Source organism: Macaca fascicularis, chromosome 5 (assembly GCF_037993035.2).
Source record: "Macaca fascicularis isolate 582-1 chromosome 5, T2T-MFA8v1.1".
Classification (NCBI taxonomy): Eukaryota; Metazoa; Chordata; class Mammalia; order Primates; family Cercopithecidae; genus Macaca; species Macaca fascicularis.
The window spans coordinates 147,390,284-147,417,878 of record NC_088379.1 but is presented as its reverse complement, the minus strand read 5'-3'; the positions used below and the strand labels follow the sequence as shown (position 1 = coordinate 147,417,878).

The following is a 27,595-nucleotide window of genomic DNA, read 5'->3' as shown; positions in this document are numbered from 1 at the left end:
TTCTGGAGCCGATTTTAAGAATAGGATGTTGGGCAACTATGAAGTGAGAAGACAGTCTGGGAGTAGAGAGCGAGCAACATTTTATAACAGTACATGAATACCCATTCTAGGAAAGAGTTTCCCCTTCTATTTTTGAGTCAAACGTGTGAGTAATCAGCATATAAAGCTGACACATGAGGTCCCAGTGCAGATTGTCGATAGCCATGTACATTACCTATAATGTCAGCTGGGACTAGAAACTAAGTCACATCACATTAGGAATTGTGTCTAAGTTCTGCCATTAGTTAGACACATCACTTCAGAAAGTCTATCTTTTTTTGTACTTCAATTATGTCATCTCTAAAATAAAAGAATTGAATTACATGTGCTTTCAATCCCTAGTGTTAGTTGCCTCATGATTTTCTCCATCTTGTAAGAGATGGGAGGAAGGAAGTAAATTTTGTGTTACTTAGAAGACATGATTAGTGAATTATATAAGGAAAAGCTTTTGGTTTTTATCGGTTAACTCCTATGTTCCTGGAAGATAGCCCTTCTAAGATCAGATTTAAAGAATAAGTCTTTAGAAACAGAGGCACTGACAGAGTTCACAGCCTCATCTGTAATTGGGACTTCTAAGAGCAGACTGTATCTCATAAGGCTGATATGAGATTTAAAAAAAAATAATATGTTCAAAAAATTGAACTAGTGCCTGGTACATAGCCGCCAATAAATATTGGTCATCATTCCTATGCTCATCATCAACTTGAGTGTCTTATAACACTGAGCCCTAAATAGCCCCTACATTCTTTGAAAATAAAGATCCAGCTCTAGGTTATTTGATGCCTAGCTGTCTGTGGTCATACACGCCACGTCCCCCATCTATGGTCAGCCTGGTCCAGTGGATGATCAGTGCCAGTCTCATTGGAAATGTGGCATTAGAGGAAAAACTTGAAGGAGAAAATAACCAGGCAGATATCAGTTGAGAAGTGGCGATGGTGGTGGTGGTAGCGTTCCAAACTAAAGAAATTGCTAATGCAAAGGCCCTAAAGAAGGAGTTTCCTAGGTATATTCGAGGAACAGTAAAAAGTCCAATGAGGCAAGAGTTGAGTGAGCAGTGTATGGAGGAGAGGTAAAGAAATAAGGCCAGCAGGGCACGGTGGCTCACACCTGTAATCCCAGCACTTTGAGAGGCTGAGGCAGGTCGATCACAAGGTCAGGAGTTCAAGACCAGCCTTGCCAAGATGATGAAACCCCATCTCTACTAAAACTACAAAAAAAATAGCCCAGAGCAGTGACAGGTGCTTGTAATCCCAGCTACTCGGGAGGCTGAGGCAGGAGAATCACTTGAACCCAGGCAGCAGAGGTTGCAGTGAGCTGAGATTGTGCCACTACACTCCAGCCTGGGTGACAGAGTGAGACTCCATCTCAAAAAAAAAAAAAAAAAAAAAGAAAGAAGAAAGGGAAGGGAAGGGGAGGGGAGGGGAGGGGAAGGGGAGGGGAGGGGAGGGGAAGGGGAGGGGAAGGGAGGGGAAGGGGGGGAGGGAGGGGAGAGGAAGGGAAGGGAAGGGAAGGGAAGAGAAGGGAAGGGAAGGGAAGGGAAGGGAGGCCAAGGTGGTGATGAGTTCCAGGTGATATAGAAATGAAAGCCACTGTGCCCACTCCATCCTTTACTCTGAGTAAAACTGGGAGCCATAGTAGAGTTTTGAGCAGAAGGGTGATCTGACTTACGCTGTGTTGGGATCAGAAGACTGAAGGAAAGCAAGAGTGAAATCAGGGGGACCAGGTAGGAGGACTCTGTCTTAATTCAAGGTGGGAGTGATGGTGGTTTGCAGGGAGGTGGTAAGACATGGTCACATTCTGGATACATTTTAAAGAAAGGACAGGTAGAACATGTTACAGCATGAATAATGTGAGATTTCAGAGAAATAGAGGAAGCAAAACTGAATTCAATAGTTTTGGTCTACAAATACAATACAATAGTTTTGGGGAACAATGAAGTTGTCACTGAATAGGGGAAACTGTGGTAAGGCAGGTTTTAAGAGAAAGATTGGGTTGCCGTGGAGTACTATGCAGCCATAAAAAGGAATGATATCATGTCCTTTGCAGGGATATGGGTGGAACTGGATACCATTATCCTTAACAAACTAATGCAGGAAAAGAAAACCAAATACTGCATGTTCTCTCATGTGGGAACTAAATGATGAGAACACATGGACACAGTTGGGGAAACAACACACCAGGGCCTGTTGGAGGGCAGGGGGCTGGGAAGAGGGAGAGGATAAGGAAGAATAGCTTGTGGACACTGGGATTAATACCTGCGTGATGGGATGATCTGTGCAGCAAACGCCATGGCACACATTTACCTATGTAACAAACCTTCATGTCCTGCACATGTACCCCTGAACTTAAAATAAAAGTTGGAAATTTTAAAAAAGATTGGAAGTTCAGTTTTAAACATTGTCGAGTTTAGATGAGTTAAGTTTGTAAGAATGAATTAATGAACTAATATACAAAATAATGAAAGAACCCTGGAAGGCCTAGAAAAGTATTTTAAATTATAGTCAAGAAAAGCAAATTTCTGAATAGAGGAAATAATAGAGAAAAATCATCACTGTATTTTAAAAATTCACTACTAAAATATATTTTAGAAAGTCTCTGTCTGATGCCTTCCATGAAGTCCCATAACACACCAATTTATTAAACAATACCAGAATGGAGAGGAGAAAGTATAATAAAGATAATAATGTAATGGTTTAAATAAAAAACTTGTTGAAAGTAAGAAAGAGTTATTTGACACTGCAGAAAACTGACTCAGTGAACAGAAGATAAACCCAGGCAATATTCCAGAGTTCAAATAATATACTTGAATCCTTCACTGATTCTGCTGCTTTCACCACCAGGATACCAAGAATATTATAATAACTTACTGAATGTTTGCACACATTGTCTCATTTAAGCTTCAACATATCTCATAAGGCATTTAATATATGATTATTCCCATTGTACAGATGAGAAAAATAAGTTTAGAGGTGTTGAGCAAGTTACCCAATACGATATTACTGTTATGTTTCAGAGAAAATGAAAAAAAAAAAAAAACTGGAAAGTATGAGAGAAAAGAAAATGTATAAAGCAAGGCAACGTATATAACTGTAATTAAAGGCTTATTTTAGGGAAAATAGGCCAGATTCAGTAATCAACCATTTTAAGATAAAAATTTCTAGAGATTTACAAATACAAATCAAGTGTGTTTTCTGTGTTTGAAGCAGAAGAAATAATGACCAATATTAAATCATACTCTGGCAATTTTTAAGGTTTGAGGTTTTAAGAGTGTTATGGATAAATTTTTGTATTCCCTCCAAATTCACATATTGAGGCCTTACTTTCCAATGTAATTGTGTTTAAAGATGAGGTCTTTGGGAGGCAATTAAGTTTGGATGAGTTGATGGGTGTGAGGCCCTCATGGTGGGATTAGTGCTCTTATAAGAAGGGATACCTGAGAGCTTACTCTCTCCCTCCCATGTGAGGCCACAGCTAGAAGGCAGCAGCCATTGACAAGCCAGGAAGAAAGCTCTCGCCAGAACCAACTCTGCTGAGCTCAGACTTCCAGACTCTAACAACTATGAAAACAGAAATGTCTGTTTTTTAAGTTTCCCAGTTTTATATGGTACTTTGTTATGGTAATCCAAGTAGACTAAAATAAAGACTTATTTTATTCTCATAGAGTTTGTGGAATAGACCTTTAAGGGTCTATTCCTATTAAATCAACTGTGTGTTCTTGTTGTTATCTCTAATAATTATAATTTTAAAATTATCACTGTTGCCACAGGTCTGTGGCAAGCCCCAGGCTTAGAATTTCTGTTCCACAGGATGGGGATTTTAATGGTTATCAAGAATAACGCCTACTTCAAGAGATACCAAGTGTGATTTAGAAGAAGACAAGAGGATAAATTAATTGTGATGCTCGGAAATGCTTAGTAAGCCAGGACAAATATAGCACAACATGTCCAAACACAGGGCGACAGTTTGCGTAACCAACAGAGAACTCATTTGTCTGATTCTTATGCCTACAGAAAAGGGGATGTAATCCCTGAACAGCCGATGCTTATGAACTCCCAAAGTATAGTGTGAAGGTATTTTGTATTTAGATGCAGCTGTTGCCAGAACTACCGCTTAAAATAAAGCTTTTGGTACTCTGATGGGCGCTATGGATGGAAGCTTGTCTATCCCTCAAGGTACTGAATAATTTCCTGGTAATAATTCAGAAAGTAGGGAACTCAGTGCCAGAAACTTCGAAGCACATCATGGATCACAACAGATCCATTGGAGATTATATGCATAACCTAACAGAAGATGAAGATGCTTATAGGAAACATTTTTCTCAATGCATAAAGAACATTGCAACTCTAGACATAGAGGAGATGTATAGGAAACTCACACTGCTACACCCAACTATGAGAAGAAGCCTAAGAAAGAAATTAAAGAGAATAAGAAAATGTCTCCTGCTCAGAAGAAAGATTAGGTAGCTTAAAAGAAGGCAAGTGTCCTCATAGCTCAGTAGTGGGCTGTTGAGACACAAACCAAACCATTACAATTGTCTGTAAAGACTTTTAGATAAAGACAATAAACTAATTGATCAAGCAGCTAAAACAAGATCAAGAAGATAAAAAAAAATGACCACCACTTTATATTTTGTTTTTCAGAGTAAATTTTAAAAAATTAGATGCATCTTTCTAATTTCTTCTACTCTTGGATAATCCCAGCACTGCTCATGACTTGTAAGGTGGCCTTAAGCCCTTCATGTAACTTCTTCGGGCCTGTTAATACAAAATGCATTGAGTGATACTGAAGGTTATTCTCTTCCCTAAGAAGTCTGATTGCAGTCAATTCGGATACAAAGAGTTCTAAGAAATTTATCTCAGAGTAAGAAAGAAAAACAGCTATATCCAGGGTTATTTAAAACAAATAAACCTTTTATTTAAAATACAAATTTCATATCAATTCTCAAAGATTTACAAATATATATATAGCAATCCCTCTGGAATTGAAAATTTTAATTCTATGACTTTTAGTTTTTACTATCTTTCCTGCTTCCTATTAGAACCTCTATCTGCCAAATACCAAAATATATTCTTTTTCTTATATGGATTCTTTTATTTAGAGATGACAAAGGCCATTTAACTACTAATGGATAACTTTTCTTATAATCAGAAATCTTGAAATAATGTTCTAAAAGTGAGCTATTCATAGAAGAAAGTAGATGGCTTTCCCATGTACTTTATGTTGAATAAATGGATGCAGGACATTTGATTTATTCCCACTGATCTCTAGAATCTATTTAACATGAATTAAAGCGGAATACTGTTTCCATGCAGCTGAGTATTTTGAACTTTGCTTTAATTACTTTTCTTCCTTTTAACAAAAAAAGTCCTGTAGGAATCTTTATTGTTCTTCATAGACTGCTTAAACTGTGAATCAGTCCCATTTTGACCTCTAAAATAATTACCAGATGATTTAGTAATGCAGAGTTAACACTACAGAGCAGAACAAGTTAAAATCAGAAAATGGAAACTTTCAGATCTTTGTATTATTTTAAAATTAATGTTGCCCTGTCTGCCCTTGCATATTTTGCCTAGCTAAACTGAGTTGCTTTATTGTAGTCATAATTGTTACTCATTCCCAGGTGATTTTTCACCATGCAGAATCCCTGTATTCTTGGGTCATCTTTCATCTGCATGGCGGATCATCCTTCTACCTCTCTGTCCACATCCTACTCTGGCTCTAGCAGCCTCTGCTCTCCAACTCTACTCCTAATATGTGAGGTCCATCCTTAGCCCCATGAGCGCTCATCAATCATTCCCCTTTATTTACCTAGAAACTGGCTCTCTTCCCTGCAACCCTGCCAAGTGACTGCCCTTCGTACCTGGTATAGGATAGGCATCCTGCAAAAACACTTCTGGTTTTCATGACCTCAGACATGGTATATCTGAGGCCATGAGCCTCAATTCTTACGTCACCTAGAGATGTCACCTCCCCTCATTTCATGAAAATTTTTACTTGGAGTGCACTCTCAGTTCAGCATTACTCCTTCCAGACTTCTTGTGATTCAGTAGCCACAGGGGTGCCCTTTTCAGTTCAATGGCCTCTCAGGCTTTTCTCTGCCCTATTTTAGTAACCATTCTCATTGTCATCTCCTAGATCTCATCATTAATCCCAGTGCTTCGGAGTCTCAATTTTAAGCATTCTATTTTCTGACTTCTATAGCCTCTCTTTCCAGTACACTCCCTCCAGCTGCTCTTTGACTGTCCCTAGTCATTGATGTGGAGTCCTGCTCTGCCCTACACAGCCCCTGCCCCACATCCACTTTTCTTATCCATCACTGAGAAATCACAAAACGATTCCCTCGCATATATCCTCAACTCCTGTGCTCCACTTTCCTGTTGCTATATTCCATGAGCAAAATATAAATTGATTAACTGATTAATTCACTAATTTAAAAATTACAACAAAAACTGTAGCTAAACCCAGTGTTTCGCATACCTATTTCACACTTGTATTTCTGTAGCTGAATGGGCTGGGGAAGCTTGACTTCCGTGCTTACAGGTTTTATTTGGTACGTGACCCCTAACTGCACAGGTACCCTCACTAATACTGTAGCTACTATGCTTCCCTGATTCATTCATTCCCACTTTCTGGGGCCACTATTTTACACCTCTGCATTCCTAAAACCTCTAAAATCTCTCTCCTCTTCCTCTGTCTCTGCTGATTTATGGTTTCTGTTGCACTGAGAAGAGGAATCTGACAATTTCCCACTCCACATTTACCAACCTATCAGCTGATTTATCTGATTTTCGTTTCACTGAGAAGAGAAATTTGACAATTTCCCATGCCATGTTTACTAGCCTACGTGCACCTTCTCCACCTTTCCTCCTGTTATTATACAAAAACTCCCACTCTGTGTCTAAAGTCAACTCCTCCTCTGTCTAGTGTTTGAGATTCTATCTCTTCTCACTTATTCGAGAACATTATTCTAGCACTTATGTCATTTTTCTTTTGCATCATGAATTATTCTGTCTGCTAGATCATGTGTGTCAGCATTAAAAAATGCCATCAAATCTCCTGTTTATCTTTCTAACTTATGTCCCATTTCTCTGGTTCTCTTTATAGCAGAACCAGAGTAAGCACTGCATCTACTTTGCCTCCCTCCTCTGATTGTCTTTTCAATCTATTCTCGTCAGGTTTTCATTCCTATTACTTTAGCAGCTAAACAGTGTTTGTCATGATCAGTAATGGCTCCATATTGCTAAATCCTAAGGATAATTGTCAGTGTTCCTCTTCCTTGGGATATCTGCCCAGTGGATCAATTGCTCACTCCTCAAAACCTATTCTTTCTTTGCTATCTGGGACACCAGACTTCATTTTCCTGTGGTCATTTCTTCTCTGTTTCTTTTGCTGGTTGCTCCTCATTACTATCACCTCTAAATGTTAAAGTGTCCTGTACCTCAGTTTAGGATGAAAAGTCTCCTCTTCACTTTTCATTCACTGTCTTCCATCTACCATCTAGTCTTTTTTTTTTTTTTTTTTTTTTTTTTTTTTTGATGGAGTCTTGCTCTGTCACCCAGGCTAGAGTGCAGTGGAGCAATCTCGGCTCACTGCAACCTCTGCCTCCCAGTTTTAAGTGATTCTCCTGCCTCAGCTTCCCAAGTAGCTGTGATTGCAGGTGTGTGTCACCACGCCCGGCTAAGTTTTGTATTTTTAATAGAGAGGGGGTTTCACCATGTTGACCAGGCTGGTCTCAAACTCCTGACCTCAAGTGATCCACCCACCTCAGTCTCTCAAAGTGCTGGGATTACAGGTGTGAGCCACCACACCCAGCCCCTTCCATCTAGTCTTAAAGCTTTTAATATCATCTGTATTCTGATGATTCCTATATGCTCATGCATCACATAATGACAGACTGCATATATAGTCAGTGTTGGTTCTATAAGATTATAACACCATATTTTTCTCTACTTTTTCTATGTTGAGGTACACAAGTACTAACCATTGTGTTATAATTGCCCATAGTATTCAGTACAGTAACATGCTGTGCAGCTTTGTAGCCTCAAGCAACAGGCTATACCATATAGCCTAGGTAAGTAGCAGGCTATATCATCTAGGTTTATGTAAGTACATGCTATGATGTTCATGCAAGGACAAAATTGCCTAATGGCATCTTTCTTAGAATATATTCTGTCATTTAGCAATGCATGACTGTTCTTATAGCTCTAGCCTTGGCCAATTCCTTGAACTCCTGACTCTAATATCCAACCACCTAATGATAATTGAACACTAAATAAGTGTCTCAAATTAAAAATCTGCTAAACTGGACTCCTCATTCCTGCCTGCTGCCCACCATGCCCCCAAATTCTGTTTGTCCTCGCCGTCTCCCCAGGTAGGAAATTGCAATTCTACCCTTCCCATTGTTCAGGGCAAAATCTCTGTAGTCTCTGATTCCTCTTTCTCATATTCTCTATAGCCAGTCAGTCACAGTATCTTATTAGCTCTACCTTCGAAATAAAACTAAAATCGGACACATCTCCCCTTCCTCCTAATTTCTCCTACCTCATCTTCATGATCCTCTCTGCCCCCTACAGTTTATTTTCTATATTGCAGCCGAAGATGTGTCTAAAACTTGTCAGTCCAAAATCTTCTGTTGATTATTTGACCTCACTCAAAGTAAAAGGCAAAGTTCTTACAGTGTTTTCTTCAGAGTTCTACGTTATCTCACTCCACATTGCTGTGGTCAACAGAATGCAACCATGTTCCCCAAGATTCTCAGCCCCTGGTGTAGCTGCTCTACATAACACCCTCCCCTTGAGTGCAGGTGGGACCTGTGAATATATGCTGCCTGTAATTATACACAGGTGGCTGGGATAACCATGCATATGACAGCATCTTAGCAGACTGGAGATGGAAATTCTGCTGGCCTTGAGGAAGCAAACCACCATGCTGTGAATTGCCAGTGGAGAGGGTCTTATGGCAAGAAGGGCCTTGAGACTGAGTGTTATCCTCACTTACAACCAACAGGAAAATGGGAACCTCAGTCTTAAAGCCACAAGAAAATAAGTTCTTCCAACAGCCTGAATTAATTAGAACGTGGATTTTTATAAGAATGCAGTCCAGCCTATATCTTGATTTCAACCTTGTTAGGCCTTGAGTAGAGGACTCTGACTGGACATTTGATTTATAGAAACTCTGAGATAATAAGTCCAGTCAGAGTTTAGGTCAGTGGATTTATGGAAATTTGTTATGCAGCAATGGAAAACTAATACATGCCCATCTGATTTGGTCTTCTAGTGCTTTCTTCCCCACCTATCTAGCTTTAGCCACATTGGCATCTTTGCCGTTTCTCAATAGGGTAACCAGGATTCACTTCAAGGCTTTTGGATCATCTGCTTCTCTCTGGAAAAATCTTGCCCTGAGAAAGATGTATGACTCATTTCTTTACACTTCAGGTGTGTGTTCAAATGTCTTCTTATTAAAAAGCCTTTCTCGACCACTGAAAACAAAGTAGCAGCCCCAACACAGCATTCATCCACCTTTTACCCTGCTTAATTTTTCTCCATGGCACTCTTCATGTTTTGACATATCAGATTTGTTTGCCACTAGAATATAAGTTCCATGAGGGCACAGAATTTTGTTTTGTTCTGTTACATTATTGTGCATGGATTAGTGCTTAATAGTACTAGTAAATGCTTAATAAATGTTTGTGAAATAATTAGTATTTTCTGTAATTTTGACCTTAATTTTACATCTCTATGGCTTTTTATGTATTTTAAAAATGATTTTATCATGTGTTGTCAGATTAAATGAGAATTTAAAAAATTAAAAATCACAGGATTTTATAACGGAGTAGCAAACATTTAAAACAAATCATAATGCAATTAAGCATGAAAATATAGGGATTAAGAATTGCTCAGTTTCAGAGTACACGCCTCAATATGTAATTTAAAGCTCAGTGAATTTCTGGTTGCACAGGTTTGAAATACATTACACTCTAAAATTATATTCAATACTGTATAACTTTGACCTTTTATACTAGCTTTTATTTTCGACATCTCTCTGCATTCTTTCCTACTATTAAAAAGACATAAAACCCAAAAGCATACAAACTCTCTATATATAATTCAAAATTTGAATATTAAATATTGTCACATCACTAGCATTTAATACTGATTGTTTAATAATTTAATACTCCAGTTCTCCATACCTGTTATCTATGGAATGTTTTCAGAGTGTCTAAAAGCATTTTGATTGGTTTTGTGATGTTTACAAACCGTTCATGTAAAAAGTTTTTGTTGAAGAAGCAAAGAAAAAAAAAAAAAAAGCTTAGCTATCTATCAAAACTGTTTCACCTGGGCTTATAAGTGTATATATTTTTTGCTTCTGAAAATTTCCACAGGAAGTCAGGTATTCCCAGTCGTCTGTCTATAACCTCCTGTAACATGTATCTTTCTTGCCACAATCATCTTCCTCTCCCAATAGTCTGTGTTTAAGAGGTGTAGCACTCTTTTCCTCTTTCTCTTACTCAAAAGTAAAAAAGAAAAAAAAAACGAAATAAATGAACCTAACAAAAAGTCTCAGCAACAGTTTCTTTTCTGTAGGTCTAAATGTGATAATTTTAGATGATAGGTGGCCAGCTGATTTATGAGTCACTGACTTGGTAAATATATTGCACCTCCTGGATGAGGATCTAGTCTCTGATCTAGTCTTTAGATATTTTGAATTTATAGTGCATGGGATAAAATCCACACTTTAACATCCCAAGTAAATGTCAGAAATTAGATTTGCTTGACATGGAAGATGATAACATTTTAGTATTATGATTTCTGTATTCCCAGACTAAATTGCTGTGTGTTTTTTGTTTGTTTGTTTTGCTATTGATTTATTAGAGAAAATGGATGTGTCCTTTCTCATTTATCCCATTTTATAAATTAACATTAACATTGGACTGAATGAATGAAGTTATCCCAAAAGATTATGTACTATATGATTCAATTTACTCAATCTCATTCTCAAAAAGGAATAGCTGTTTTGATGGAAAACAGATCAATAGTGGCCAGGGGTTGGTGTAGGTGGAGTTATGAATCAAAGAGGCAGTAGGAAGGGGTTTCTTTGTGGTAATGGAAAAGTTCTGTATCTGGACTATGGATACAGACTCTGTTCATACAAGTGTTGAATTTCATAGTAAACTGTTTTAGTTTAATTTGTAAAGTTTAAGCAGAGTATTTTTTTTTCCAAATGGATATTTAATTGTTCCATTTGTTGGAACAATTTCAACCATTTGTTGAAAAGACTACTTTTAGTTTGTTCCATTGCCTGTAACTTTGTCAAAAATCAATTGGCTATATTTCATCTTGATTTTATTTATCAATTCGTCTTTCCATTTCAAAACCAGAGTTTAATTACTCTAGATTTACAGTATATCTTAAAATCAGTTAGTTCAGTTCCTTCATTTTTTTTTCCAATACTGTTTTGGCTGTTCTATTTTCTTTGTCTTTCCTTGTTGCTTTTCAAATCAGCTTGTTGATATCTGCAAGAAATATTACTGGAATTTTGATTGGTATTACATTAAATCTGTAGATCAATTTGAGGAGAATTGACAACTTTTAAAATTGCATCTTCCAATCCATGATCATAGTGTATGTCTATATGTATATTTATTTAGACCTTCTTTGTATTTTTTATTAGTATTTATAGTTTTCAGCATAAAGATCTTATATGTATTTTGTTATAGTCACTCCTAAACAATTTTATTTGTTTTGGATGTACTGAATTTTTAAAATTTCAATTTCCAGTTGTTCGTTGCCAGATATTTGTGCATTAACATTGTGTCCTGTGAAACCTGTGGTATCAATCTCACTTCTGTTTTCAAAATTTTTATAGTGTTATTCAGACCTGTTCCTCATATTTGTCATTCGGGTGACAGCCAAGACCTTTGTGGTGTTCTGGTTCATAGATTTTCTCACAGTCTCTTACATACTTTTTAGTATCAGACCTTTCCATGCACAACTTTGAGCGAGCCCAGAGTTCATGAACAATATTAAGAAGTCACTTTCCGGAGCTTCTTCCTCTCCACAATCTCCCGAATACTTCCTGTTTCCTGTGGCTTCCTTTTTTGATCCTTCAGCCAGTAAGCTTGGGTTTTATTTACCTACTCTTCTGTACAACTCCTCCTTCTTCTTGGGACCATGAGAATAGAGAAAAATGAAAGGTAAAGGGAATTCACCCCACTCTCTTGGGATCACAGCTTCTCCAATCAAAGAGGAAACTTTTTGTCCTTCGTAGTTTTAGGTCCCTGTGAGCCCTAAATACTGCCATCACTGCCACTGCAAGACTACTTGAGGTCTGGGGCTTGAGAGAGTGGAGAGAGGAAAATGGATTTCCCTTCATTTTTCTGAATATTAGGAGACCACTTTCCTGCCCCTGAGTCAGAACTAAAGGAATTCTCCTGGAGCTCTCTCTGTCTACACCAATGCGCACACTTACATTTCGAGCTGTGTCTAATCTAGGTTGGGAGAAACCAGAAGGGAAGAAATGGTAAACTCACTGCTGGTTCAGTGATATTTAAGATTATTATGGCAACAAAACAAAGATAAATAGATGGGACTTAATTAAACTAAAAAAAACTTCTGCACAGCAAAAGAAATAGCAGAGTAAACAGACAACCCATAGAGTGGGAGAAAATCTTTGCAATGTATATGTCTGACAAAGGACTCATATCCAGAATCCACAAGAAACTCAAATCAGCAAGGAAAAAAAAAAAAAAAAGAAACAATCCCATCAAAAATTGGGCTAAGGACATGAATAGACAGTTCTCTAAAGAAGATGTACAAATGACTATCAAAAATATGAAAAAATGCTCAGCATCACTAATTATCAGGGAAATGCAAATCAAAATCATAATGCAATACCACCTTACTACTGGAAGAATGGCCTGTTAATTTTAATGCAATTTTGGAATCCTGACAAGACAATTACAAGATGCCAACCTTATTTTCTCACCTTGATGATAAAATACTTGTTAATTCAAGGAGCTAATTTATATTTTACATTTAGCATTGTAACAAATTTCCAAATATAATATATATTTTTAATAGTGTCATGAGGAAGATAAAAATTGCTTTATCTTATTTGTATTTGTATAATTCTTCATATTTGTACAGTACCGTTTTTAGCAGTAAAGAGTAATCTACAAGCCAGTTAGTCTGAAAAACTGATGATGATCAACATTTCTATGTCATGCTCTTGAAGCTTTGTGGCCCAGGCGGTGTAAACAATACTACTCATTTCCATATACTAAAGCAAAAAAATAAAATAGTGAAAGCAGAGCTTTAAGATGAAAACTTGACATGAATGAAATGGAATAAACAGATACTGGAGGATGGGAAGTAGGTTCTTCAGGGATAACATAGGAGAAGTGATAAAACTAATTGGAATGTTGCTATTGGGAAGTGACACATGAAATAGACATTATGGAGGAAGAACAGGTAGGGCTTAGTGACTGATTAGAGAGGAAGGGCAAGGCAGAGGCAGAGATGAAATCTTCTTGGTTTTGAGTTTTGGAGAATGACATGTGACTAATGTAAGTGAATTTGGGTTTGAGGGAGTGAAAGGTTAGGTCTCAAGCTTGTAGAATGTAAAATCACGAGAGCAGAATAAAGCGAATTTGGAGTTCTAGATCAGAAAATCAAGATCAAGTTGGGAATATAGGATTGGAATAGATCTTCATAAAAGGATAGTTAAAGCTCATGATGATGGATGAAATGTCTGAAGGTGAGCCTATACTGAAAAAAGAGCAGAAAACTAATAAACCCTAGAGTATAAGCTATTAATATTAAACAATACTGAAAAGCTTTTACTGTTAATTTGAAAGCATTATATGGCTTCTGACATTTGTGAATTTCAGCCAGAATAGAGGTGTTTAGTTATACGTACTTAAATATAAATCAAATTTATGTGAGCCCTATGTAAATCCAGCACTGCTGTATAATTGTATTCACCAGAAAGATCATCAGGGTGCAGTCACTCACTCAGTGAATCTGTTTGTTTACTTATGGCCCTTGTTTATTTTTATGTTTGGGTGAGATTTCCATCTCTGGTTACATGTCTAGATGGTTTAAATGCAGGGCATGTCTCACAGCTGAAGATTCCTGTACATAGTACCAGAACTACTTTATATTCACAAAGACTGACAGTGCTAATGATGGTTTGTCCCTGGATGTTTACAGAGTCATTTATTGGTTTGTATCTCTGTGGCATTTCCAAAATTGAGAAGTTATTTACATTTTGTTGTTTAACACTTCTGGAGGTATTTTTCTTTTTTCTTTTTTTCCCTTTATTAATGATGGCAGAATAGGTGAGAGAGAAGTTTAGAAAAAAGTATCATTAAATTGTCCTTTGTTAGAAGACTGTTTAACATTCCCTTTCCTTTAGTCTTCTAAAAATATTTATGTGTTCCAGCATGTGAGATTGAATATTTCATTAGGAAGTATTAGGGGAGTCATTTTAAAGGCAAATTTTAAAGAACCTTAATCACCAATATATTATATATGCTGAAAACCTAGGTAAGAAGGGAATGTAGATTTGTGTTGCTGAAATTTTCCCCATCTTTGTCTTCCATATCTTTTTATTGTGGTTAAATATTTAAGTCTATCTTCTGAGGGAAAGAGAAACTTGACATTGTGATTGAAATACCCCAGCAGCCATGAACTGCTTATCTTTTACTTCTCTCTCTCTGCTTTCTGCATTAAACAGTGGTAATGACCTGGCAATACACTGTCTGAAATGACATGTTTTTTTTTCCTTAAGTAGATTGAGATATTGATTACTGCAGCCCCATCTTACTGCTACGTAAATTGCTAGGAAAGGTAAGAGTATGAAGATCACTTCTGTTTTGGGTTCAATCAAATTTGTATCCTTGTAAACATACCAAGATCCAATGTCATAATTGCTATATACATTGTATGACCTATATAATATAAGAAAAGCTAGCTCTTTTTTAATTTGGTTATAAGTGCTAAGTCACTTTCCAGATTTGGCATGCATTTGGTTTGTCTGGCAGAAAGTGGAATGGGAAGGTGTAGAGTGAGGAAGAGAGGCTAGAATTGATCTGAGATTTTTGCTGAGTCCATATCAATCTGTGATGCTCTATGATGAAATCACAGGAGCGATTAGAGCATGAGGTTTGAGTGCTAATAGTATGGAACAGCTTTTAGAGACCAACTCTTTGTTTCGCAGTAGTGGAAACAAATCCAGAGAACTGAAGTGATGTTAGTGGATGAGTTGGAAGCAGAACCTGGATTTCTTGATTCCTAGCACAGAACTCTCTAATATATCTTCTATGCAGATGTGATAAATTTCCATAAGATAAAATTCAGTAGAATTTTGGTGATGAATAATGATTAAGCTATTATTACTAGCCTTTCCAACTTGAAAGGTGATAAATTGAAAGCATAATTTAGCATTTAAGAATGTTTTTCCTAAATCTTTAAGTCATCTTTGAAAAAATCTTTGGAAACATGAAATAGATATTTCATTTGTGACTCTCCTAATTGACAAGAAGTGTGGATATCTGTATTCTTTGTATGGTAAATTATAACGGAATAAATAGGGAATGGCTTCTACATTTTACATTCTAGTTCAGTGACAGGGTGAACCACGTTTTGGATGTCTTGGGTTTAGTTCTTTGGTTTATAACCTGGATTTACCATTCTGTTTTTTCCGCAAAGTTCAATTGAGGAAACATGCTTTAGGGCATGCAAAAAAGCTGCCCATTCAAAATGGTTTTGGGGAAAAATTTATGCTAGAATTTTATAGTGTCACTACATTAGGATTGTTCCTTGCTTTGATTCCACCCAAGCACTAAATGAAAGCCTATAGAAGATAAGGAAACATAGGAAACCCAAAAGGAAGGAAAATCATTGAAAAAGTAGCCAAATGCTTTAAGAAAGAGAAGATAGAGCTGTAGTTCCCAAGTTCACTCCCATAGTTCATTGATTATTCATCTACTTTAGTATTTTTGATTGATTCACTTGCACTGTAGTTAGTAAATTTGTGTTCTCTGCACCACTAGGAATGTAAACATCATAACATCCTCTTATTACAAAGTCTTTGTATCCCCAGTGAGCATTTAATCACTGTTGAGATGCATATGCCATGATATCCTATAGCCTTTTACTATAGTCGCAGATACCGGTTTCAGTAAAATTTCTTGAGAACATCAAATTAAATATAATTTAATACATTAATAACAGTAGCAATTCTGTTTTTGCTGCTAGAGTTATTGTTCCAATACTACTATTAAGATGATGGGGTGGAAGTGGCAATTATCTTGTGTAAGACATTGTGTTGAGCACTTTACATTAATCATCTCCCATAATTTAATTCTTAAAACAAGGCTATTGTTATCTCCATTTTACAAATGAGAAAATCAAACATATCAAACATTCATGTGGGTAAATGACTTGCCCAAAGTCACACAGCTAGCAGATAACTCAAACTCTTGAGTTCACACTTTTAACCAATATGACATATACGATTTATTACACAACCCTTCTGTTTCTTTTCAAAAAGAAATCTGCAAATATCTACAAAATTAATTTTTAAGTAGTACCCATGAAGGTCCTTATTATATGCTTTATTTAACTACTAAGTACTGAAAAATTATACAGAAACATGCTTCACCATGACTTATCACAAGTTATTATATCATATTCAAATGAGAATATGACACACTGGAAAAATGATATAACGAATTATTTAAAGCCATCCCAGAATTAGAGTTAATATAGTTTTCTTCACAGATCATACTGTCACCTGTCTACACATCTTCTTTGTGATAAATACTTGCTTTCTATATTAATTTCAAACAACTGAGTCAAAATTATAATTTCCACTGATTTCAAAATCACCAAGAAGCATTTCACTTCATATTTTAGTAAAAAATCTGTTTAACAATAAATCACTGTTATTTTTCTGTTTTAGTTTTCTTTATTTTATTGCACCATGACATTAGCTGTGTACATGCTATCAGATATTTTCTCTTTTAATTTTCTTAAAAAACCTAATTCAAAAGTTGTGTTTTAATTTGTACCTTATCTAGTAGTAGAGTCAGTTTTTCTTTTCACTTAATTTATTCATTATTTTAATTAGCATTTTGGTAAACTACTCATAGGAATGCCCCTTCTCCTTTCTGAGACTTTTAATAAAAAAGAAGCAGTATTTAGAAGGAATTAGTTAAAAGAAAGGTAACATTGGTGTTCAGGTAAAAGTTGAAAACAAATTTCATGAAAGATGTGACTGATGAAGAAAATGAGACATCACATGACTATTCAGTCAATTCTACTCAAATAGAAGTTACAGCAACACATCATATCTACGAGGTGACTTGCTACCTATTTTCACAACAGGCTCAAGGGAAAAATATAATTATATGTTGCAGTGTTTCCATGGTATAATGGCACTATTTATTCTGTAATTTTTCTTGTTCAGAAGAGGAAACTAGAGAATCTTAAAGTGTGGCTCTTAAACTTATCTTTAGCTTTCATTATTATTGCTAAACATAAAAGTTTTATGCTGCTAAAAATAATGATGGTGAAAATCTTATATTATTATCATTGAATATAAAAGAGTTGTTGATGACTTGGAGAAGATAGAAACTTGAAATTGCCACTTCTTTACCTTGGAAGGGTCTTTCCATCTTTTTGAGTCTCAATTTCTTTATCTGAAAAGGTAGAGAGTTGTACTAAATGACCTTTGGGTTATGTTCTGCTTTACATGTTCTTACGTTTGCTAGGAGAGAATCTTTTTTACTTAGTAGCATATAAAGAAAAATGTTAGGGAAAATGTGCAAAGTCAGATTTTGTAGCCAATAGCCCAGTCATAGAGGAAGATAAGAATATTTATACTCTTTTCTATTTTACTTGGCCGCAGTTTCTGTGATAGGCACATATGTATCTCATGCAGTTAGTATAGATGGGCTGTAGTTTATGCTGTTTTAGATTTGATGGTTCCAAATAGGGTATTGATCTATGACACAATGTTCTTTCCTTGAGGTTACCTCTGAGAACATTTAGGAGGTTTCATCTTCCTAGTTACTTTTTGACCGTCTGTACTCTTACCTCACACATTCATGAATAATTTTTATTTCAAATTAAAAACAACATGCTGTAGCTCACGCCCGTAATCCCAGCACTTTGGGAGGCCTAGGCAGGTGGATCACCTGAGGTTGGGAGTTTGACATCAGCCTGACCAACATGGAGAATACAAAATTAGCCAGGCGTGGTGGCACATGCCTGTAATCCCAGCTACTCGGGAGGCTGAGGCAGAAGAATCACTTGAATCCAGGAGGCGAAGGTTGCGGTGAGCTGAGATCACGCCATTACACTCCAGCCTGGGCAACAAGAGTGGAACTCGGTCTCAAAAACAAAACAAAACAAAACAAAAAACACCTACCCTATTAACATGTTTTGCTGTGTTTTATGCAGATTTTGTCTTGTAAGTAAATAACAATGCTAGTGGTTTTCAGAAACAAATGTGTTTGGGATATTTTTGGGGAAGAGAGAAGCTTCTTACCTTTCCATTTTGTGTATTTTTTGTTGCAGAACTTCAGATGGTGGCAAAGTGGTTGGCACCATAGAAGTCAGTGTCGTGAAGATGGGGGAGATTGAGGATGGGGAAGCCGACCACATCACCACAGATGTACAGGGACAAAAGGTAGGATCTCAGTCCTCTCATTGTACAAATTAAGTTAAAAATGATCAGCTTTGCCAGGTGCCTGTCTCACCAACATCTCTGTGGGGTTTGAAATCTCATTATCAAAACCTAAATGAGACACCAATTCTGAAATTGGAATACAATGTGTGTGTTTCAGCCTCTGACTCAGAGGGCCCGTTTGCTTGGAACTATGCAAAGCAATGCTCCATTCAGAAGCACCTTTCTCTTCCCTGCCAGCTCCCTGGTTGACACTGCCTCTTCTCAGTTGGAACAAAAGTATTGATCATTGTCACATTTTACCACACTTAACTCTATGTGAGATGCCAGAAGATTCTGGGAGGGCTATTACCCAAAATAACTTGTTCTCTACTCCCAAAACCCTCTTTGGAAAGATATGCAATTTTAATTTGTATTTTACCTTTATGTGAAGGAGGGCACATTTAACAAGAACTTTGTGCCTTATGAAATGGAGGAGAGAGAAGCAGGAAATAGTATTCACTGAAGGAACAGCTCTGGAGGAGGGACAATGGCAACTGAAGGAGAAGCTGCTTCCTGAAACACAGAATAAAGGCCTGATGCATATAAACATGCGTCCAGGATTCTGTCTTTTCTTCTGTTCCTTTTCACTAAGGCAGAGAAACTCTACATAAATACTAGCCTAAATTTCTTTCTTAGGAATGCAATCGCCTGTTTTATTGAGACCATTGAAGCACATGTGGTAGACTTAGAAACTGCTAGTAGTTTCTTTTAGGAAAATGAATTTTATACACTATAATTTCTACCTTTTAATAATGGAGCATTTAAAAAATCATTTTAATAAACAATCATTGTATATACTTATGGGGAACAATGTGATGTTTTGATATATATTTACATTATGGAATGATTAATCAGGTTAACAAATCTATCATGTCACATACTTATTTTGTGTGTGTGGTAAAAATATTCAAAATTTCTTCTTGTAGCAATTTTGGAATCTACAATGGACTATTATATAGTGACCATTCTGCTCAATAGCTCACTGAAGCTTATTCCTCCTGGCTAATGGAAACTTGTACCCTTTGATGAGTACCTCCCATTTCCCTGAACTTTCCCTTCCCCAGCTTCTGGTAACCATCATTCTGCCCTTTACTTCTGTGAATTTGACTCATGTAGATTCCACAAATGTAAGCCCCCCCCCCAAAAAAAAAATGACTGAGGCAGGTCTCAATTAATTTACATGTTTATGTTACCAAGGTTGAGGCTGCACCTGGGAAAAAGCACAAATTAGAGGAGCATCTGTGACCCCTGCCTTTTCCAAAGAGGGTTTTGAGGACTCTGATATGTAAAAGAGAAAGAGTAAGCAGGAGGGGAAGAAGAGAGAAAAAGACAGGGGGGAGGGTAGGCAATGAGGTAAGTGGTCACACAGTGAGGCTTTCATTAGTGCTCAGTGAATCTACATTTTATATGTGAAAGGGAGAAGAGGAATAGTCAATTATTCATTCCTCTAATATTCAGTAAATCTACATTTTACTTAAAATAAAAGAAGTCAATTGTGTGTTTGTCTCAGAGTGGGCCGAGGGATGATTTTCTAGTCTTGTCCTTGTCCCCTCTCTGTGGAAATATAAGCTGTTAATTTACATTGTTAGGGTGAGATTCAACAAAACTCTGTATTAAGGCTATTTTATAGGGGGGATATATATTCTGAAAGAGTTGGGACCCACAGGGAATTATGAGCAATTTGTGAATGACGGCATCTGGGGAGAGATGTGGCCTTCTATCATTGCAGCTATCTGTTCGTCAGGGGTAAAAAACAAAGGCAGTTTTTTGTGTGTTTCAGTTCCCAATCTTAACTTTCCTTCCGACATAGTGAGTTTGGGGTCACAAGAATCTGTTTTCTTTCTCAACATATAAATGAGATGATACAGTATTTGTCTTGTGCCTGGCATAGTTCATTTAGCATAATACCATCCAGGTTTATCCATGTTGTCACTAATGACAGGACTTTCTCCCTTTTCAAAGTTGAATAGTTTTTTATTGTGGGTATATACCACATTTCCTTTTTCCATTCATCTGATGATGGACACTGAGATTGCTTCCACATCTTAGTTATTGTGAATAACGTTACAGTGAACATGCATGCAGATATCTCTTTGGCATATTTATTTCAGTTTCTTTGGAGTACCCAGAGTGGGATTGCTGGGTTTTATGGTAGTTCTATTTTTAGTTTTGTGAGGAGCCTCTGTGTTGATTTCCATAATGGTTGTATTAATTTACATTCTCAACAGTGCATAAGGGTTCCCTTTACTTCACACCCTCACCAGTACTTATCTCTCATCATTTTATTTTATTTTATTATTTATTTATTTATTTATTTTGAGACAGAGTCTCGCTCTGTCACCCAGGCTGGAGTGCAGTGGCGCAATCTCGGCTCACTGCAAGCTCTGCCTCCCGGGTTCATGCCATTCTTCTGCCTCAGCTTCCCGACTAGCTGGGACTACAGGCGCCCACCACCATGCCCAGCTAATTTTTTGTATTTTTAGTAGAGACGGGGTTTCACCGTGTTAACCAGGATGGTCTTGATCTCCTGACCTTGTGATCCACCTGCCTCAGCCTCCCAAAGTGCTGGGATTACAGGTGTGAGCCTCTGTACCTGGCCTTCCTCATCATATTGATAATAGCTATTGTGACATGTGTGCAATAGTATCTCATTATAGTTTTAATTTGCATTTTCCTGGTAATCAGTGATGATGAGCATTTTTTAATATATCTGTTAGCCATTTGTATGTCTTCTTTTGCAAGTGTTTTTTAGGTCCGTTGCCCATTTTTTATTGGGTTGTTTTCTTGCTATTGAGTTGAGTTTCTTATATATTTTGAATATTAGTTCCTTATCAGATGTATGGTTTGCAAATGTTTTATCCCAATCCGTGAGTTGTTTCTTTATTGTTTCCTTTGCTGTGCAGAAGCTTTTTAGTTTGATACAATGCCATTTGTTTATTTTTGCTTTTGTTCCTGTGCTTTTGGGGTCCTGTCACGGAAATCTCGCCCAGACCACTGTCATTGAGCATTTTTAAATGTTTTCTTCCTAGTGCTTTTATAATTTTAGGGCTTATTTTTCAGTCTTTAACTCATTTTGAGTTGAATTTTGTGCATGAGCATGGCATGAGAAAAGGGTCCAATTTTATTTTTCTGCATGGGGACATCTAGTGTCCACAACACAATTTGTTAAAAAGATTGCCCTTTCTTCATTCTGTGTTCTTGGTGCCTTCGTTGAAAATGAATTGACCATATATGTGTGGATTTATTCCTAGACTTTCTGCCCTGTTCCATTGGTCAATGTGTCTGATTTTATGCCAGTAACATGCCATTTTGATTATGATAGCTTTGCTTTATAGTAGATTTTGAAGTCAGCTGACATGATTCCTTCAGTTTTGTTCTTTTTATTCAAGATAACTTTGACTCTTCCAACTCTTTTGTGGTTTCTTAAGAATTCTAGGATTTTTAACATTTATTTTCATGAAAAAATGACATTGGAATTTTGATAGGGATTCATTTAATCTGTATATTGCTTTGGGTAGTATAGACATTTTAACAGTATTAATTCTTCCAATCCATGAGCATGGGATACTTTTCTATGTATCTGTGTTATCTATAATTTTTTTCATTAATGTTTTATAGTTTTCAGTATACAGATCTTCCAAATCCTTGGTTAAATTTACTTTTAAGTATTTTTTTAATGTGAATAGGATTGATTTCTTAATTTCTTTTTCAAATAGTTTGTCGTCAGTGTAAAGAAACACTACTGATTTTTGTGAGTTGATTGTGTATCCTTCAACTCTACTGAATTTATCAGTTTTAACTGACTTTTTTTGTGTGTGTGGTTGTGTCATTAGGGTTTTCTACATAAAAGATTGCATTATTAGCAAACAAAAACAATTTCCCTTCTTTCCTTGTTTTTTTTTTTTTTTTTTTTTTTTTTTTGAGACGGAGTCTCGCTCTGTCGCCCAGGCTGGAGTGCAGTGGCCAGATCTCAGCTCACTGCAAGCTCCGCCTCCCAGGTTCCCGCCATTCTCCTGCCTCAGCCTCCCGAGTAGCTGGGACCACAGGCGCCGCCACCTCGCCCGGCTAATTTTTTGTGTTTTTAGTAGAGACGGGGCTTCGCCGTGTTAGCCAGGATGGTCTCGATCTCCTGACCTCGTGATCCGCCCGTCTCGGCCTCCCAAAGTGCTGGGATTACAGGCTTGTGTCACCGCGCCCGGCCCCCTTCTTCCTTTCCTATTTGGATACTTTTTATTTCTTTTTCTTGTCTGATTGTTCTAGCCAGAATTTTCAGTATAACATTGAATAGAAGTGGTGAGAATGGACATCTTTGTCTTGTTCTTGATTGCATTAAAAAAAAAAAAGGCCCATTGTGACTTACTTTCTGGGTTAGTGTCTCTTATCTTGGAGCATGTTTGATTTTTCTTACCCAGGAAACTGTTGCATGGGAGATGGTGTTTATCCATCACTTAACAAATTATTAACTTTACAAAAATACCAAAGATTTTCTTTCAAAAATGTTTTGTCTTTTTCCTGGAATAGGCTAGGGTCTTCTCTGCTACCCTAAATCTTGTTCTTCTCTTTTATCCTCCCCTCTCCTTGGAATATATTCCCACATTATAAAAATATTTTAAGAAGGCCCAAGGTTTAAATCAGGTAATTTACTAATATCAGGGCTGTGGTAGTTTTGGAGCAGACTTTCTTGGGTACGTATTCAAAACCCTGTCTTAGGGCTGGGTCCCTTCATTCCATCCTTGTTTGTTTTGTAGATCTGTATAAGACTCATCTTTGTCACTATCACATGAACACTTGCATCACGCTCAAGGAAGGAGGATTCAGAAGCTAAACTAGGGACACAGAGCAGAAACAGGCAGATAATCATGCCTAGACCTGTAACTGTGTACCAGGAAACCAGTAGCAGAAACACTTCCCATTTCAAAGTAGAGCTCCTTTCTCTGATTCTGAATATATCACCAGCCACTTTTCCACTTTCCTCAAAACTAGCACACCCTTTGACTCCAGACTATGTCACTACAGTATAAGGTAGTGCAAAGTGAATTATACTCTTTTCATAAATGGAGAACTTGATACCTAGAAATATGCCCCCACCCAAATCCTACATAGTATTTCTGGCTTAGGGACGTGAACTTAAAAAAGACTTAACTGAGCTGTTTCAGAAATAGAAGGTGGCAGTGGCAGTACACACCGTGTGTGAGTCATAAGCTGACTAAAATGGTAAACACATCAAACATTTTGGCATCAGCTCTGCCCTGTCTGGATTATTTGTAAACCTTGAGCTTTTTGCAATTTTTTAATAAAGTAACTATAAACTCTCCTGGCAATCTTTAAGAATATCAATGTTTGAGACATATAGTAAGGCCCAGCATGCATGATATTTATTGTGTAAATAACTTTATATCAGCATTTTTAAAAATGTGATTAGAATCACCTAGAGTGTTTTTTAGAACTACAAATGCATGGACCATTGTACATCTGTTAAACAAAAATCCATAGAAAATCAATTAATTTTATCTGTTACTAATGGTGATTTAAGACCTGAATGACTGTCATTATGGAAAGAGAAAGTAACTGAAATAGAAGTTATTTGTAAAATAACATTGCTCACATTGGTTTGCATGAGCTAGGGACAAAGGAATGAAACTTCTATTAGCACCATAGTCATGTGTCATGAAAGTGATACATGTTATCTAATGCAGACATAAATAAAAGAGCGATACTGATATTGTTCAGCTTGGGCTGCCATGACAAAATACCATAAACTGTATGGTTTAAACAACAAGAATTTATTTTCTTACAGTTCTGGAAGCTAGGAAGTCCCAGATCAAGGTGCCAGCCTGTTCAGTTCCTGGTGAGGGCTCTTTACTTGGCTTGCAGGTGGCTGCCTTCTTGCTACCTTCTCAGATGGTCTATCTTCTGTGTGAAAGCAGGAAGGGGAAGTGGGGGGAGGGAGGGAGGGAGAGAGAGAGGAAAGGAGAAAGGAAGGGAGAGAGGGAGAGATAGTGTTTTGGTATCTTCTCCTTTTTTTCCTAAGAATACCAGTCCTGTAGTATTAAGGCCCCATCTTTATGACCTCTTTTAATCTTAGTTACCTCCATAATATAGGCCTTTATCTCCAAATATGGTCACATTGGAGGCTGGGGCTTCAACATATGAACTTTGGAAGACACAGTTCAGTCCATAATAGTACCTTTATATAAAATACTACATTTTAATCTTGAGTGTTAAATTCCAGAGCATGGAATAAAATATAAGTGAAAATCCAAACTCTTTCTTCTCACATGCGTTTGCTTTCTTTTTCTTACTTGTTTCCATTAATCATATTATGAATACATATTTATTATCAAGGGAAGATTGCTCAGAGGGTCATTTACCATATTAGATTGTTTCAAACTTCAGTATATGCACATATAGAAATAGAAGATAAAGCATTAAAACCACATAGTAGTAGAAAGAAAAAATTACAAAAGAAAAACTAAAATTGTCTTTTTTCACAACTAATATAGTAGATGAATGTTGCATTATGTATCCAAAATATTTTTTCTTTTATTGCAGTAATCTTTGACTCCTTTCTGCCTCTCATAAACTGACAGTTAATATGTCAGCAAATCCTGTTGACTGCACCTTTTAAATGAAATCAGAATTTAGCAACTTTTGGCCCTTTCACTGCTACCAATGTTGTCTGTCACCTGGATGTTTACAGTAATGACTTAAAAGTCTCCCTGATTTTTTCCTTTTCTCTCCCTATCTGCCACCACATGTCACTACATCAGTCTGTTTTCAACAGAGCAACAAACTGATCCTATTTAAATGTAACTTAGGACATGTCTTTCTCCCACAGCTTCTCGACTCTCTGAAAGTATAAACTCAAAGCTCTTCAGTGACCAAACACAGTCTTACAAGAGTCTCCCTGTCCCACCCCCGGCAACTTTATTACTTCTTTGACCTCCTCCCCAACTTCTCTTTTTTGCTCACTACGGTTCAGTCACATTGAGGAAGACCTTGTTGTTCCTGAACATTTCAGGTACATTGCCAACTCAAAGTCCCTGCACTTTGTTTTTCCACCTACCTTTGAAGTGTTTTCCCCAGGTAATTTTGTGGTTCACTTATTTCCTTCTGGTCTTCATGCAGAAGTGTCAGCTCCTCACTGAAGCCTTTCCTGCAACCCTATCTAAGATTGCAGTGTCTACCCCAAAGCTTTCTATCTCCTTTCTCTGCATTATTTTTTATTTTTGTCATTAGTACTTGTCATTGTTCAATGTCATATATATATGACTAATTTATCTCATTTGTGGTCTATTTTCCTCACTAGTATTAACCTTCATGAGACAAAACTGTCTATTTTCATTCCCTCCTTTATCCCCAGTGCCTGAAACAGTCTAACTCAGAAATAAATGAATAAATGAAGTCAACTTTACTTTAAAGAAGTAAGGAAGTAAAGCTAAAAATTATCCTATAGCAGAGACAATATGTGACTGCATATAACTCCATGCCAATTGGTGGATCAATAAATAAGATGGCATGTAGTAAAGAGTGTAGGATTGTGGAAGAAAAAGAAAGAAACTTACAGAACAACTTTTGAAGTAGTCAAAGACAATACTATTAGAGAAAGGATAAGTAGGAACCAAATAATAAAATCAGGTGAAAAATGAGAAAACCCAATAAGTAACAGCCAAAAGGATTGATTGAGACAGGAAAAGTCTTCCCATTGAGCACGGCCCTTCTTTGCCTGCAGCAGAGATGATCAGCTTCCTGTCAGGATTGAAGCGTTATTAGGAGCATCCTCCAGTGAGGCACGGGAGCAGCTTAGTTTAGTTCAGCCCCTGCCTTGTCTCTCCTGTTAGTTTAAGATCTGTGTTGTATTGGAATGTAGCATAGCACTAGTGACCAAAGGGATTGTGATTTCTACAAAAGGAAAGAAAATGTCTTACTTATTTATGATACCAGCAAAAATAGGATAAGTGGAGTATGAATACATCCCCTTATGAAAACCTTCTGCTTTTCTCAGGCCATCTTGCTCCTGTTATTTGAAGTACTGTTTTCATTGTAGTTTACCAGCAGTGCTCAGAGGAAAGGTGGAGTCTTTGAGTGGCTAAGGACCAGTCTCAGAAGGTCTTATCCCCTTATTTCCTCCAAATGTAAAATTGAAAGTATTATAACCAGCCTTACCTTATAGAGAATATTTGTAGGCAAATAATCATCATTCCTTTATCAAAAATATCACCTACTAAGTTCTAAGCATTCTACTAATTTCTGGAGATTCAGCAATGAACCAGAGAGATACAGATGGTACCTTCAGGGGAAGTAAACAATGAAAATAACAGGTAATAAATTACTGACTGGTGCTATATGCTGTACAGAAAAAAAGACAGGGTGAAAGGAACAGGTGGTGCTTAGGCATGGTTGTTTATACTAGATGTTGGTTAAGGAAAGATTCACTGATAATGTGATGTTTGAGCTGAAACTTTCAGGAAATAAGGGCGTGAGATGGGGATGTATGGCAGGAATACAAATTCTAGGTAGCATGAATAGCAAGAGCAAAGGCCCCGAGGTGGCAGCATGCTTGTTGTGTTGAAAGAGCAGCAAATAGGCCAGTGTGACTGGAGCTCAGGGGTCGAGGAGAAGTGGTTGGAGTTGAGTGCTGAGATTCATGGGGTGGGGAGAAACAGATCATGTACTCCGCTGTAAGCCATAAGACTCTGAGCTAAATAAGTATCTATTATTTATTATAGCGTAGAACACTGATATGATGAATATAATGTTGATGAAAAATTATTTTAACAGCCCTGTATATGCTAAAAGAATTAAAGGAAATATTGAAAAT

The 27,595-nt window shown here is 37.0% G+C and overlaps 1 protein-coding gene across 8 annotated transcripts in view; it reads left to right on the top strand.

Annotated features, from left to right (window-relative positions):
- Positions 1-27,595, top strand: part of INPP4B (inositol polyphosphate-4-phosphatase type II B) — an 822,790-nt gene that overhangs the window by 569,022 nt on the left and 226,173 nt on the right. For all 8 annotated transcript variants that reach the window (XM_005555983.5, XM_045391863.3, XM_065545524.2 and 5 more), the window contains one exon: positions 18,624-18,735. In XM_005555983.5, coding sequence (XP_005556040.1) covers positions 18,624-18,735 — 112 coding nt within the window. The remainder of the gene's footprint in view (positions 1-18,623; positions 18,736-27,595) is intronic.